We start from the raw sequence: 12,455 nt of genomic DNA, 5'->3' as shown, positions 1-12,455 counted from the left end.
GGCAAAATCATTGGGTCAGAACATGAGGCGGGAATCAGGAGTGAGTTCAATTCCACTCGTTGCAATTCTCAAATTGTTTATTGAGGTAATGAAAAGGATAAATACAACTTCCAACTTTACTGTGGTGCAGTGGCAAAGACAATGGGTCAGAACTTCAGGTGGACTCAAGTTCAAATCAGAAGTGCGTTTGATTCCACTATTTGCAACTCTCAAATTGTTTATTGAGGTAATGAAAAGGATAAATATAACTTCCAATCATATCATTTCAGAAGACACTGTGGTCCAGTGGCAAGAACAATGGGTTGAAATTGAAGTTGGACACAAGTTCAAATCTGGAGTAAGTTCAAGTCCACTCTTTGCAAATCTCAAATTGTTTATTGAGGTGATGAAAATGATAAATATAACTTCCAATCATCTCATTTCAGAAGTCACTGTGGTCCAGTGGCAAAGACAATGGGTCAGACAGACCTCAAGTTAGTTAGTTTGACTGCCATGTGGGAGACTGGGGTTCGAATCCCGCTCTCGTTTGACTGATCACTACACTAGTAGTTCAGTAATTGGGTAATCCTTTTTTCATTCAAATAAAGACTTAGTCATTTTTTTCAGCAAAACAATATTTCCGGTCAGCCTTCGGCTGACCGGAAGACAGTTGGGAGGGGGGGGTTCCTGGTGGTGTTCGACAGTCGGCCTTCGGCCGACTGCCGACACCATACAGTCGTTGACTGGCAACACCGGGACGTGAACCCTCGACACCCACGGCGCAGGCAGGTGACTAACCCACTACACCACGAGGCGGCCCGCCTATACATGATTGGAAGTTATATTTATCCTTTTCATTACCAAATAAACAATTTGAGAATTGCAAAGAGTGGACTTGAACTCACTCCTGATTTGAACTTGTGTCCACCTTAAATTTTGACCCATTGTCTTTGCCACTGGACCACAGTGACTCCTGAAATGATGTGATTGGAAGTTATAACTATCCTTTTCATTACCTCAATAAACAATTTGAGAATTGCAAAGAGTGGAATTGAACTCACTCCTGATATGAACTTGTGTAACCACGATTACATTTTTCCCCTCAAAATGCTATCCATTGATAATTGCTCAGCTAATATAAATATATATATATATATATATATATATATATATATATATATATATATATATATATATATATATATATATATATATACATATATATAAATATATATATATATATATATATATATATATATATATACAGACGCTCTTTGCGTCCTGGTGGTTCCACTCTGCAATTCTCAAATTGTTTATTGAGGTAATGAAAAGGATAAATATAACTTCCAATCACTTCTTTTCAGAAGTCACTGTGGTCCAGTGGCAAAGATATTGGGTCAGAACTTCAGTTGGACACAAGTTCATATCAGAAGTGAGTTCAATTCCACTCTTTGCAATTCTCAAATTGTTTATCGAGGTAATGAAAAGGATAGATATAACTTCCAATCATATCATTTCAGAAGTCACTGTGGTCCAGTGGCAAAGACAATGGGTCAGAATTTCAGGTGGCCTTGAGTTCAAATCAGGAATGAGTTCAATTCCATTCTTTGCAATTCTCAAATTGTTTATTGAGGTAATGAAAAGGATAGTTATAACTTCCAATCACTTCATTTCAGAAGTTGCTGTGGTCCAGTGGCAAAGATATTGGGTCAGAACTTAAGGTTGGCACAAGTTCATATCAGGAGTGAGTTCAATTCCACTCTTTGCAATTCTCAAATTGTTTATTGAGGTAATGAAAAGGATAAATATAACTTCCAATCACTTCATTTCAGAAGTCACTGTGGTCCAGTGGCAAAGATATTGGGTCAGAATTTAAGGTTGACACAAGTTCATATCAGGAGTGAGTTCAATTCCACTCTTTGCAATTCTCAAATTGTTTATTGAGGTAATGAAAAGGATAGTTATAACTTCCAATCACATCATTTCAGGAGTCACTGTGGTCCAGTGGCAAAGACAATGGGTCAAAATTTAAGGTGGACACAAGTTCAAATCAGGAGTGAGTTCAAGTCCACTCTTTGCAATTCTCAAATTGTTTATTTGGTAATGAAAAGGATAAATATAACTTCCAATCATGTATAGGCGGGCCGCCTCGTGGTGTAGTGGGTTAGTCACCTGCCTGCGCCGTGGGTGTCGAGGGTTCACGTCCCGGTGTTGCCAGTCAACGACTGTATGGTGTCGGCAGTCGGCCGAAGGCCGACTGTCGAACACCACCAGGAACCCCCCCCTCCCAACTGTCTTCCGGTCAGCCGAAGGCTGACCGGAAATATTGTTTTGCTGAAAAAAATGACTAAGTCTTTATTTGAATGAAAAAAGGATTACCCAATTACTGAACTACTAGTGTAGTGATCAGTCAAACGAGAGCGGGATTCGAACCCCAGTCTCCCACATGGCAGTCAAACTAACTAACTTGAGGTCTGTCTGACCCATTGTCTTTGCCACTGGACCACAGTGACTTCTGAAATGAGATGATTGGAAGTTATATTTATCATTTTCATCACCTCAATAAACAATTTGAGATTTGCAAAGAGTGGACTTGAACTTACTCCAGATTTGAACTTGTGTCCAACTTCAATTTCAACCCATTGTTCTTGCCACTGGACCACAGTGTCTTCTGAAATGATATGATTGGAAGTTATATTTATCCTTTTCATTACCTCAATAAACAATTTGAGAGTTGCAAATAGTGGAATCAAACGCACTTCTGATTTGAACTTGAGTCCACCTGAAGTTCTGACCCATTGTCTTTGCCACTGCACCACAGTAAAGTTGGAAGTTGTATTTATCCTTTTCATTACCTCAATAAACAATTTGAGAATTGCAACGAGTGGAATTGAACTCACTCCTGATTCCCGCCTCATGTTCTGACCCAATGATTTTGCCAGTGGACCACAGCAACAACTAGAAGGTGAAGAATCAGAAGTCAGATTTATTCTCCGACTCTCTTAGCCTTACTTGCTATGTCATTTTTTAAAGAAAAAAAGCCTTACTATACTATGTCGTTATTTAAGAAAAGAAGCCTTACTATAAAATATCGTTTTTTAAGAAAAAAAGGCTTCCTCTACTATGTCGTTTTTTAAGAAAAAAAGCCATACTATACTATGTCGTTTTTTTAAAGGAAAAAAGCCATACTATACTATGTCGTTTTTTAGGGGGAAAAGCCATACTATACTATGTCGTTTTTTAGGGAAAAAGCCTTCCTCTACTATGTCGTTTTTCAAGAAAAAAACCCATGCTATACTATGTCGTTTTTTTAGGGGAAAAAAGCCATACTATACTATGTCGTGTTTTAAGAAAAAAAGCCTTACTATACATGGTCTTTTTTAAACAAAAAAGCCTTACTATACATGGTCATTTTTTGTAAATAAAAAGCCTTACTATACTATGTCGTTTTTAAAGACAAAAAAGCCTTACTATACTGTGTCGTTTTTAAAGAAAATAAGCCTTACTATACTATGTCGTCTTTAAAGAAAAAAGCCTATACTATGTTGTTTTTTAAGAAAAAAGCCTTACTATACTATGTCGTTTTTTACGAAAAAAAGCCTTACAATACTATGTCGTTTTTTTTTAAGAAAAAAGCCTTACAATACTATGTCATTTTTTAAGAATAAAAGCCTTAACGAACGCAATTGGTTCCGAGCGATTGTTCATAAGTTGAATTTGTTTGTAAGTTGATTCAGTGCTATATTTTGTATTATAATTTATGTTTAAGGCCGATATAAGTATATTGAAGGTTTATATTAAGTGCATTTGTATGTTTAAGGCTTGTATAAGTAACACGCATTGGTTTGTACTGAAAAAAAAAAACATTTAATAAAATGGAGAGAATATGTACAGTACTGTAGAGAGAGAGAGAGAGATAGAGAGAGAGAGAGAGAGAGAGAGAGAGATTTATGTATTAAAAACTGGCCAAAAGAAGCGACCTAATGACGATTGCACAGTTTTCTTCTTTTTTTCATCATAAATGATGCGGTAGCACTGTATGGCATCATTCAATTGATTTGCAAACTTTGTGCAACGTTCAATATTTGGGTCCTGCTGCTCGATCTTTCTGTTTATAAATGGTACTGACGGTCGAACGATTCAATGCCCGTGAAACGCTCACCACTCTCACGCGCATCAAGCTTCGTTATTATTGCCACTCGTTTCAAATGAAATGGCTTGCCTCTTCCTTGCAACTCCCTCAATAGAAGCCTTTAGCTTTTTACCAACCATATTCAATATTGGATGCATGAGATATTTAATGATACAAATGAAAAAGGTTCTTTGCACACTGGCGATACATTCACGCACTTCCGCATTGCAACGAAGAAGAAGGTAGATGCTGGGTGAGCTGAGCTCTCACAGCGCCAGGCGTCGGTATTAGCAGCGGAAAGAAGTGCTACTCCGAAAAAGGCGCGAAATACAAAATTGGACTTGCGAACATTTTTGGACTTAAACGCAATTTGCAGACATGTTCGTATTTACCGTTGTTCGTAAGTTGAATGTTCGTAAGTAGGGGAGCGTCTGTATTGTATTTATGTCCAGGTTTTAACATTGAGATTCTCAGTTTTACTATTGAATTTGAATTCTTGTTTACTTTTAAGTGTAGCACGGCTCCTTTTGAAGAAGTGAAACTCAAAGTCATCACAAAAACAAGCTGATCCACATAAATATGATTTAATGTACACTCAAAGGTTTAGAGTTGAGCCGACGCGCATACGAGCAAATGCTGGCTATACAATCGCAACCTGCAGACGGAGGCTTTTTGCTGTTGATACTGATTACATTTTTCTTTGAAATTAAACAGGCACGTCCAGCCCGTTTGCATCAATCCATAAAACCACCGCATGTTGTATCACTGCAGAAAACCTGACATTGTGAATTAAAAAATAAGAGACATTTGTGCTTTCCAACAACTCATGCTCATTATTATCATCATCGTCATCATCCATAAATTACTTTAAATAATACAATTACTTACAGCATTAATTAAAAAAAGAGGCATGTACAATTCTTGTAACCGACTTGTTAACAACCGATTGTACATTTGCATCGAGATAAAGACTCACTAGTTTCAGTTCTGCCCATGACCTCATTTTGTCTTTTCACAGCTCTGAAACATGTTCATTTTTTTTAAATAAGACAACATTATAGCCAAGGCGTCATAAATTATTTCACGCAAAGTTCCTACTTACAGTAGTTTCAGCAGAAAGCGCCATAGAAAAATCTTTCTGAAATTAGATCAATACCGCAAAAGCTGCTATTGACGGCAATAGAAGCTGTCAGCCCCTCACAGCTAAAACGGATTAGACGTCTATCACTGTCAATGTCAACCAATGACTTAATTGAGTGAATTAAATGCGTGTGACATGAGGGAATGCAAAGCAGCCCTGCTTTTTAAACAGCTTCACAAACGCGAGTGAAAAGTACAACATCATCATATGCAAAGTTGATTAATAATAAAATAAGATGGAGAATTACTGACACTCATTTCATATCATGTTGTCTTTTTCTGTCGTCAAATTTGTGCAGAGCTGAAAAAAAGTATGGCCAAAGAGACATTCTTACTGTACATGTCGACAGACTCGAGGGAACAGTCCTAGTGTTCTTGGGGTAATCCAGCACAGTCCTGGAAGTCATTCGACAAAAAATGCGGGTAAGAAAAGGCAGTTTGTCCAGCACTCGCGTTGTCCTTTTTGGCCCAGCAAAAGAGAGAAAGCGTTTGCGATCTCGATGCCAAACTCCCGGCGGCTTCAGGAACTGTCCGACGCCGCATCCTGCACGTCGCCGTCCGTTGCCCCCGCGTTGCCGACGTCGACGTGATGCCGCTCGGGCACCTCGCCCGTCACGGCCACGCGGATGACTCTTAGCCAGCGCTGCTTGAGCTCCTCGCTCTCGGCGGCAAAGTTGTGGACGGATTTGGACTGCGACAGGCGGAAGCTGGCCTGGGGATCGGCGGGACGGCTGTTGTCGTCCACCGAGTAGCCCAGGAGAGGGATGGTGCTCTGGGCCTTCACGTCCTGCGCAAACGTCCAAGGGTTAACAAACAAACACACTTCTCTGGCGATTCAATTCTTTCGATGCTTTTACCTGAGGAGCTCCGTAGAGGTAGAGCACCAGACACTCCTTCTCTGGGATGACGCACCACACCTTCTGCCAGGGTTTGTTCTTCTCGCAGTACTGCAGGAAGCCGCACATGATGCTGCTGCCGCTGAACTGTGCCGCCTCGATCTAGGTGGAAGCCATTGAAAGGTCACACACAAGGTGTTTCTCAGCCTGTCTTTTTTTCATGCTCACCTCCAGGATGCCTTTTTTCTTGCCCTCGGTAATGGTTTCTCCCGTCAGGATGGAGAAACAGTCCCGGCACACTTTGTTCACTTTGTTGCCGTCGTACTCCAGCGCTACTTTGTTGTCGGAGCATTTCCAGCACACCACCTGACAAGAAGCAGGTCTCGGGATTATAAACCTTTGGAGGGGATGTGAATATTTTTGACATTTAAACCTTTTTGATCAATAATAATGAAAAAAAAAACATTAATAAATAGTTTCTGCTTCATAATTTTTGTTGACGCTATTTAAACAAAATACATTTAAAGGTGTAAAATATGAGAATGTTTTTTTTTCCTTTTGAAGCAAAATAAAAGCAAAAATACTTCAAATAAATACATAAGAAAATATTTTAAATCATTGCCTGCTATTGACAACGCTAGACATTCAAGTCAATTAATATATTTTTCAATGTCAAAATGGTTGGACTTCTAACACTGCCAATGGCAATCTATAAAAAGTTGCCAGGTTTCCACAGAAAGACCAAATGGCTTCACGGTAAGCGTAAAATTTGTGACCTTTGCGGTTTCGACACTTACATAACCGCAAGCTCTGCAGTGATGTCGCCGTCGCGTCAGCGCGTTGAAAGATTCTTTACATTTCATGCACATGGTCACTTCGTTGTCTCGTATCCAGCGAGGAGCGCGCTTGCCCAACTCGGCATTCTGAAATGTTATTAAAAAAAAAGAACACAAGATTAATGTTCTGTAATCAGCAAGAGTCAAGACCACTGTGCTCCTCACCTCCTCTGCATCCTTGGACGCGTTCTTGAAGGACTCGGTCTTCTGCTGGAAGACCTCAACGGTCTCTCGGAACGCCTGAAAAACACTTGTATTAAAACAAATGTGGAATTCCATGAAATGATTAGCTAGTGAAGATCACACTGCACGTACCTTAATCCAGCCCACTTTGTCCTGCTCGGAGCTGAAAGTCCAAATAAAGTACATTAAAAGGAGCCATTTTTGCAACCAACGTGGTTGTCAGCTGCGGTTGTAAAGTTATTTTTAAGCATTCATATAGTCTAAATATGAGCAATGACTTTGCTCATTTTGACTAACATTCCATTTATAAGTGAAATGATAGTGTCTGGAGTAGAAATGACATACAATTACATCAATGTGGCAAAGATTTCGATTTCTTATTTTTGGTCGATTCTTCCAGTAAAAAGATCATTTTAGTTATTTTGGGTGCAGCATCCAGATGATGAGATTCGATGCAATCATTTTACAATTTCAACATACCTAGCTTGTAACTCTAATGTCCTCTCTTTCCCTGAAACTTGGAAGGTATGAGGGTAGTCCTCGTTGATCGTTTCCAGCACTTTCATCCCGTCGATGCCGATTCGCGTCCTAACCGTGTACTTGGGGCCACCCAAGCTGAATTTGGGTACGCAGTACAATAGCATGTTGTTGAACTGTGAAAGAAGGAAAAGTCATTCCCCGCCAAAACATTCGAAGAAAAAGCCTCCTCCGCTTGAACCGATTTCCCGCATCAGCCTCACCAGGAAGAGATATCGCTCCATGGCCGAGGTGTTTCTGGCCGCCAGCTTCAAGATGTGACCTTCTTTGATGAACTCGTTGGAGGCGTGAACGATGTCCTCTTCCTCACCGAGCATCTCATAAATCTCCATCAATTTCTTCAAATTTTCCTGAACAGAATGTGTTAGGTGTCTGTTTGAAGCACCGCTCTTAAACGTGAAGGAGGTGATTTGACCCGTAGGGCGTACTCACCGATTTCCGAATGGCGCTGTTTGAGTGAGTCGCAGCCGTGCCAATGATTTCTAAGGATTCTGAGGAAGTCAGAAGCAAAACATTCCAATGAAATCACAAATGACATCTTTAAAAAAAGCTAGTTAAAGACATAGTGAGGATTAAGTGATTCCCAGTGGTCTTTTAAGAAAATGTATGACATTAAAAGAGTATCTCTGAAGCTGAGCATTTTCATTTCTTACTTTCTGCGTCTCTTCTGTCCGGATCGTCCTGAGGAAGTTTCTTCAAGTAGTCCTTGAGGAGCATCTCGTATCGAGGGACTCTCTGTACGGGTTCCAACATGTGATGTTGAAGTGTAAGGCATCCACAAGCCTCTTGACTCTGGGCACACAAAGAAAATGTGTTTGAACATCAATCAAGGTGAAAATGGACCCGTACTGTACATCTGCAATAAGCAATTTGGACGTTGATGTGATACTAGAACATTCTGAATGGACCTGTATCTCCAGAATGATGGACTTGAACTGTGGCGATCGGTCGCTCCACTGTTTCAACAGCTCCATGGCTTTGTCGAAGTTCTTCACGTATTCAGCGTACATTTTGAGGAAAGGCGTAAGCTTCTGGAGGATGTCTCCGATGCGAGGCGTGGACTCCCTTAAAAGGTGGGCGGAAAAAGAGAGCACACTTTTTGTACGGCTGCGCTTGGAATACTAGAATCCTTCTCGGGTTTTCGGACTTACCATTCTCCCATGCGTTTCTCCAAGTCCGGAAGCAAAAACTTACTGTGAAACGTGTTAATGGAGGAGATATTGGAAAAGATGTTTTTCACCACATCCACAGGAAATGTTCCTTTATTGGCCTCCTCCATGAGTTTGGCACAAAATTCCTACAGAGGTAAATACCATTTTTGCCAATTGCTCTAGTGTAATGCAACAAGGAAAATAAAAACAGATCGTGAAGAGCATCTCACTTGATCCAGCAAGTTGAGTCGAGTGACGTAAGCCTTTTCCGTGTGCAAGAGCTCGCTGGCAATCTTAAACAATTTCTGCTCATTTGTCTCCTAAAAAAAAGATAAAGAAATCCATTCTTGAGTTCACCACGTAAAAAGGCAGAACTTGAAAGTACAAGTCAATCTATTTCACTTGAATTCTCATTTGATTGAAAACTTACCCTCAACGTATCCCCAAAAAGTGAAAATTTCAAATAAACTGGACTTACAGTATGTGAAGTAAATTGAACGCAACAATTAAAATAAACTGGACATATGTAAAGCCAAGTAAACTGCATGGTTTGGGGATTTAAGTTTAAGTGCATATGAATATAATTAATTAACCCTAGAATGGTAACCCTCTATTTCAGGGGTTACCTTTCACGCTTCTGAAATAGAGGGTTACCATAGTTACCGGGGGAAAAATGGGTACCCTTCATTCCACCGTCTTGCTTAGGACCATTTCCCCCCCGGTAACCATAGTAACCTTCTATTTCAGAAGCGTGAAAGGTAACCCCTGAAATAGAGGGTTACCATTCTAGGGTTAAGTTAACATTTCAAGTTAACTCAATGCAAGATCCAAGTTGAATTTGCGCAGAAATTTTGTTAAACCAAATGTCCACCATACAAACATAATCTTTCAAGTCAATGCAACACATTTGATCAATCTGACAGTGTCAATTTAATGAAATGGATTTCAGATTAGCATGTGCATATGCGGAAATGTTTGGTAATGTAGGCAACACTATGTGGTCATGGGGTAAATGAATTCATTTATCTTTTCCCATTTCTGAAAATACTCTTTCCATAAAAAGCATTAAGAGGCAGCTACACATTGTGTGTCAATATTGCAAATACTGCAAGTGGCAACCCCAAACAAAAACAGTCTTTTTGTCATTCAAATCTCAGTGTATATATAGAGCCGTGTTGTTCCTATCTATACCAGTCAGCATCTGTGATACTATTCATTACAAACAATTTGCGGTTTCTATTCCTCCGACTGCTGCCATCGATCTGCATGCGAGATATTTATAATCTGTAGACAACAACCTAATCCTTTGACACCTTTGGGCTAACTCAGCTGCTTAAGCATTCGACATGCAAAAAATAACTCCTCATTCACACAACATGCAAGACACTTGCCATAAGATCCAATGTACGCTTATTTATTTATCTATTTATTTATTCATTTTATATTGGATTGGATTGGATAACTTTATTCATCCCGTATTCGGGAAATTTCATTGTGACAGTAGCAAGAAAAAGCATAGTTATAAGTTAGACAGTACAGTCAAAGGCCGCAGAACAACAAAGCAAAAGCAAAAAGCACAAAGTACAAAGCAAATCAAGGTCAATGGGATCATTAAGAATCACCAAATCATTAAGACAGAAAAGCAGCAAAAACACAAAACGAGCTACGAATTTATTTATTTACTTATTTATTATTTTATATATATATATATATATATATATATATATATATATATATATATATATATATAATAAGTAAATATATATAGTATATATATATACGCATTTATTTATTTATTTATTTATTTACTTACATATTTATTTATTAATTAACTTACTTATTACCCATCTATTTATGTCTAAAATGCCTTTCCTGTATCTGCATTCTCACCCTCTTGCTACTGTGACAATGAAATTTCCCGAATACGGGATGAATAAAGTTATCCAATCCAATACTGTAATAATGCAGTGTCGTAAAGTATAGCCCATGTTTTGCTGTAAGTAACTATTGAAGAACTGTCGCAATCTGTTGCCCCAATTCCCTTCCACCCTCCCACTGAATTGGAGTGAATGGGTTAAATAGGAACACCAGTTCATCATCGTTGTCAGGCAACTGGTACGTACGTAGATTTAACACGCACCTTATGCCGTGTGCCGGCGTCTTCTTTCAGACGTTCCCGTTCCGCGTTTGTCCCGCTCTCCTCGTTGTCGTGCGAGCTTTCCGAACCGGTCCTGTCGGTGCAGGAACCCGAGTCCTCGTCCCTCCTGTCCGTGCGTCCCATGTCCCCGTTGAGCAGCTCCGTGTCGTCTATTCTCCCGTTTTCGCCATTGCACGCCCGGTCCTCATCCCCTTCGCCGCACTCCATCTGCCTCAGCACCCCGTTGGCCTCCGGAACGCGTGCATCCTGCGATTTGGATGCCGCAGAGTTTGCTTCTACTACTGGGTGATTCTCGATCTCAGCGGCCTCCGTCAGCTTGCGGGTGGTCCGGTGCGCCGGGCTGAAGTTTGCCGACTTGCTGCTCTGTTTGTGCTGTGAGCCGTCTCTCTTGTTGTCCGAGTTGCTGCGAAAACAGACGACAAAAAGTCCAACGTTACAAAAAAAAAAGACGTTCGTTCAGGAGCTGCTCGAGCCGGCACGCCGATCAGGAAGTGGGGGAAGAGTAAGTGTAGAGCAGGTTAAAAATAAAACTGACTCCCAGACTTATTCTGTCCTCTAAGCTCTGTGTGTGTGTGTGTGTTTGTGCGTACGGTAATGAATAGGACAGGAGCAGCTAACTCCCTAGAGGTAAAAACTGGCCTACTTCTACACACACCTGTCTTACAAGCCAGTCTGTATAACTTTTTACGAATAGGGGAAAAAAATACACTGTGCCAAATATAAACAGAAACACGGCTGTTGTCCATCCTGCAAAGAGAGCAGCTGTTTCCCTGAGACAAATTAATTGTATACCGCTGCACTATAAATGCCATGTACTCAGAGAAAGTACTTGTAGTAGATCTTGCCATTTAGTAGCAGTAAAATAATAGAACTTACAGATCAAATATCCAACAAACGTGTCCTTTTTAAAGTCAGCTCATGTTGCACTCCATTACTGACAGAAACAGGAAGCATATGTGAATAGAGGAAGAACAACCCATTGGCGCAACACTTCTTGTGCCCTGCCGCGTTTCAACACGAGACGTCAAACTCGTCACCACAACGGGCATTGAATAATCCACTTGTGGAATCCAAGACGTTCTTCATGAAGATAAACTCCAGCCAGGGTTACACGAGGTACGTAAGAACGGTGACCCACAAGGCAGTCCAAAGCCCGTTAAGTTCCACGTGAAGCAGATTAGGACATTAATAGGACACTAATTCCGTCCATGGCAGTCTATCTTTCCCGGTGGTCTTGTAGTGAGTGCAGTGTGAAAGATACACATCCGCTTGTCCGGTGAACCCAATTCCACATTTCAAAGGAAACCCAAAAATAAGAATATTCTGTTTATATTCTGCTTTGATGATAAATTTAGGTTAAAGGGAAATCGGGCTAAAAGTGATCCTACTTCTGTCAGAATCATGAGAAGGACACCAGCCCTTCCTTTTAGGGTTAATAAGAACATTCAAGAAATGGAAGAAAAACAAACAAATAATGACAATCTGATGACAATGAAGATGAAA

General features: G+C 40.2%; 1 protein-coding gene across 9 annotated transcripts in view; it reads right to left on the bottom strand.

Annotated features, from left to right (window-relative positions):
- Positions 1-4,679: 4,679 nt before the first annotated feature.
- The window catches only part of LOC144071127 (FYVE, RhoGEF and PH domain-containing protein 4-like), a 33,069-nt gene continuing 25,293 nt past the window's right edge, over positions 4,680-12,455 (bottom strand). For 7 of the 9 annotated variants that reach the window (XM_077595970.1, XM_077595975.1, XM_077595976.1 and 4 more), the window contains 13 exons: positions 10,935-11,355; positions 9,025-9,114; positions 8,795-8,940; positions 8,552-8,708; positions 8,297-8,435; positions 8,076-8,134; positions 7,847-7,993; positions 7,587-7,759; positions 7,239-7,269; positions 6,885-7,163; positions 6,316-6,453; positions 6,109-6,249; positions 4,680-6,038 (listed from right to left, as the gene is read on the bottom strand). In XM_077595970.1, the coding sequence (XP_077452096.1) occupies positions 5,772-6,038; positions 6,109-6,249; positions 6,316-6,453; positions 6,885-7,163; positions 7,239-7,269; positions 7,587-7,759; positions 7,847-7,993; positions 8,076-8,134; positions 8,297-8,435; positions 8,552-8,708; positions 8,795-8,940; positions 9,025-9,114; positions 10,935-11,355 (2,188 nt within the window). In that variant the 3' untranslated portion in view covers positions 4,680-5,771. Of the gene's footprint in view, positions 6,039-6,108; positions 6,250-6,315; positions 6,454-6,884; positions 7,164-7,238; positions 7,270-7,586; positions 7,760-7,846; positions 7,994-8,075; positions 8,135-8,296; positions 8,436-8,551; positions 8,709-8,794; positions 8,941-9,024; positions 9,115-10,934; positions 11,356-11,828; positions 12,436-12,455 lie in introns of those variants that run through there. The other 2 variants (XM_077595972.1, XM_077595979.1) reach the window with 2 other exon arrangements.

Source organism: Stigmatopora argus, chromosome 3 (assembly GCF_051989625.1).
Source record: "Stigmatopora argus isolate UIUO_Sarg chromosome 3, RoL_Sarg_1.0, whole genome shotgun sequence".
NCBI lineage: Eukaryota > Metazoa > Chordata > Actinopteri > Syngnathiformes > Syngnathidae > Stigmatopora > Stigmatopora argus.
The sequence above is the reverse complement of the archived record's forward strand: the minus strand, read 5'-3'. Positions and strand labels throughout refer to the sequence as shown.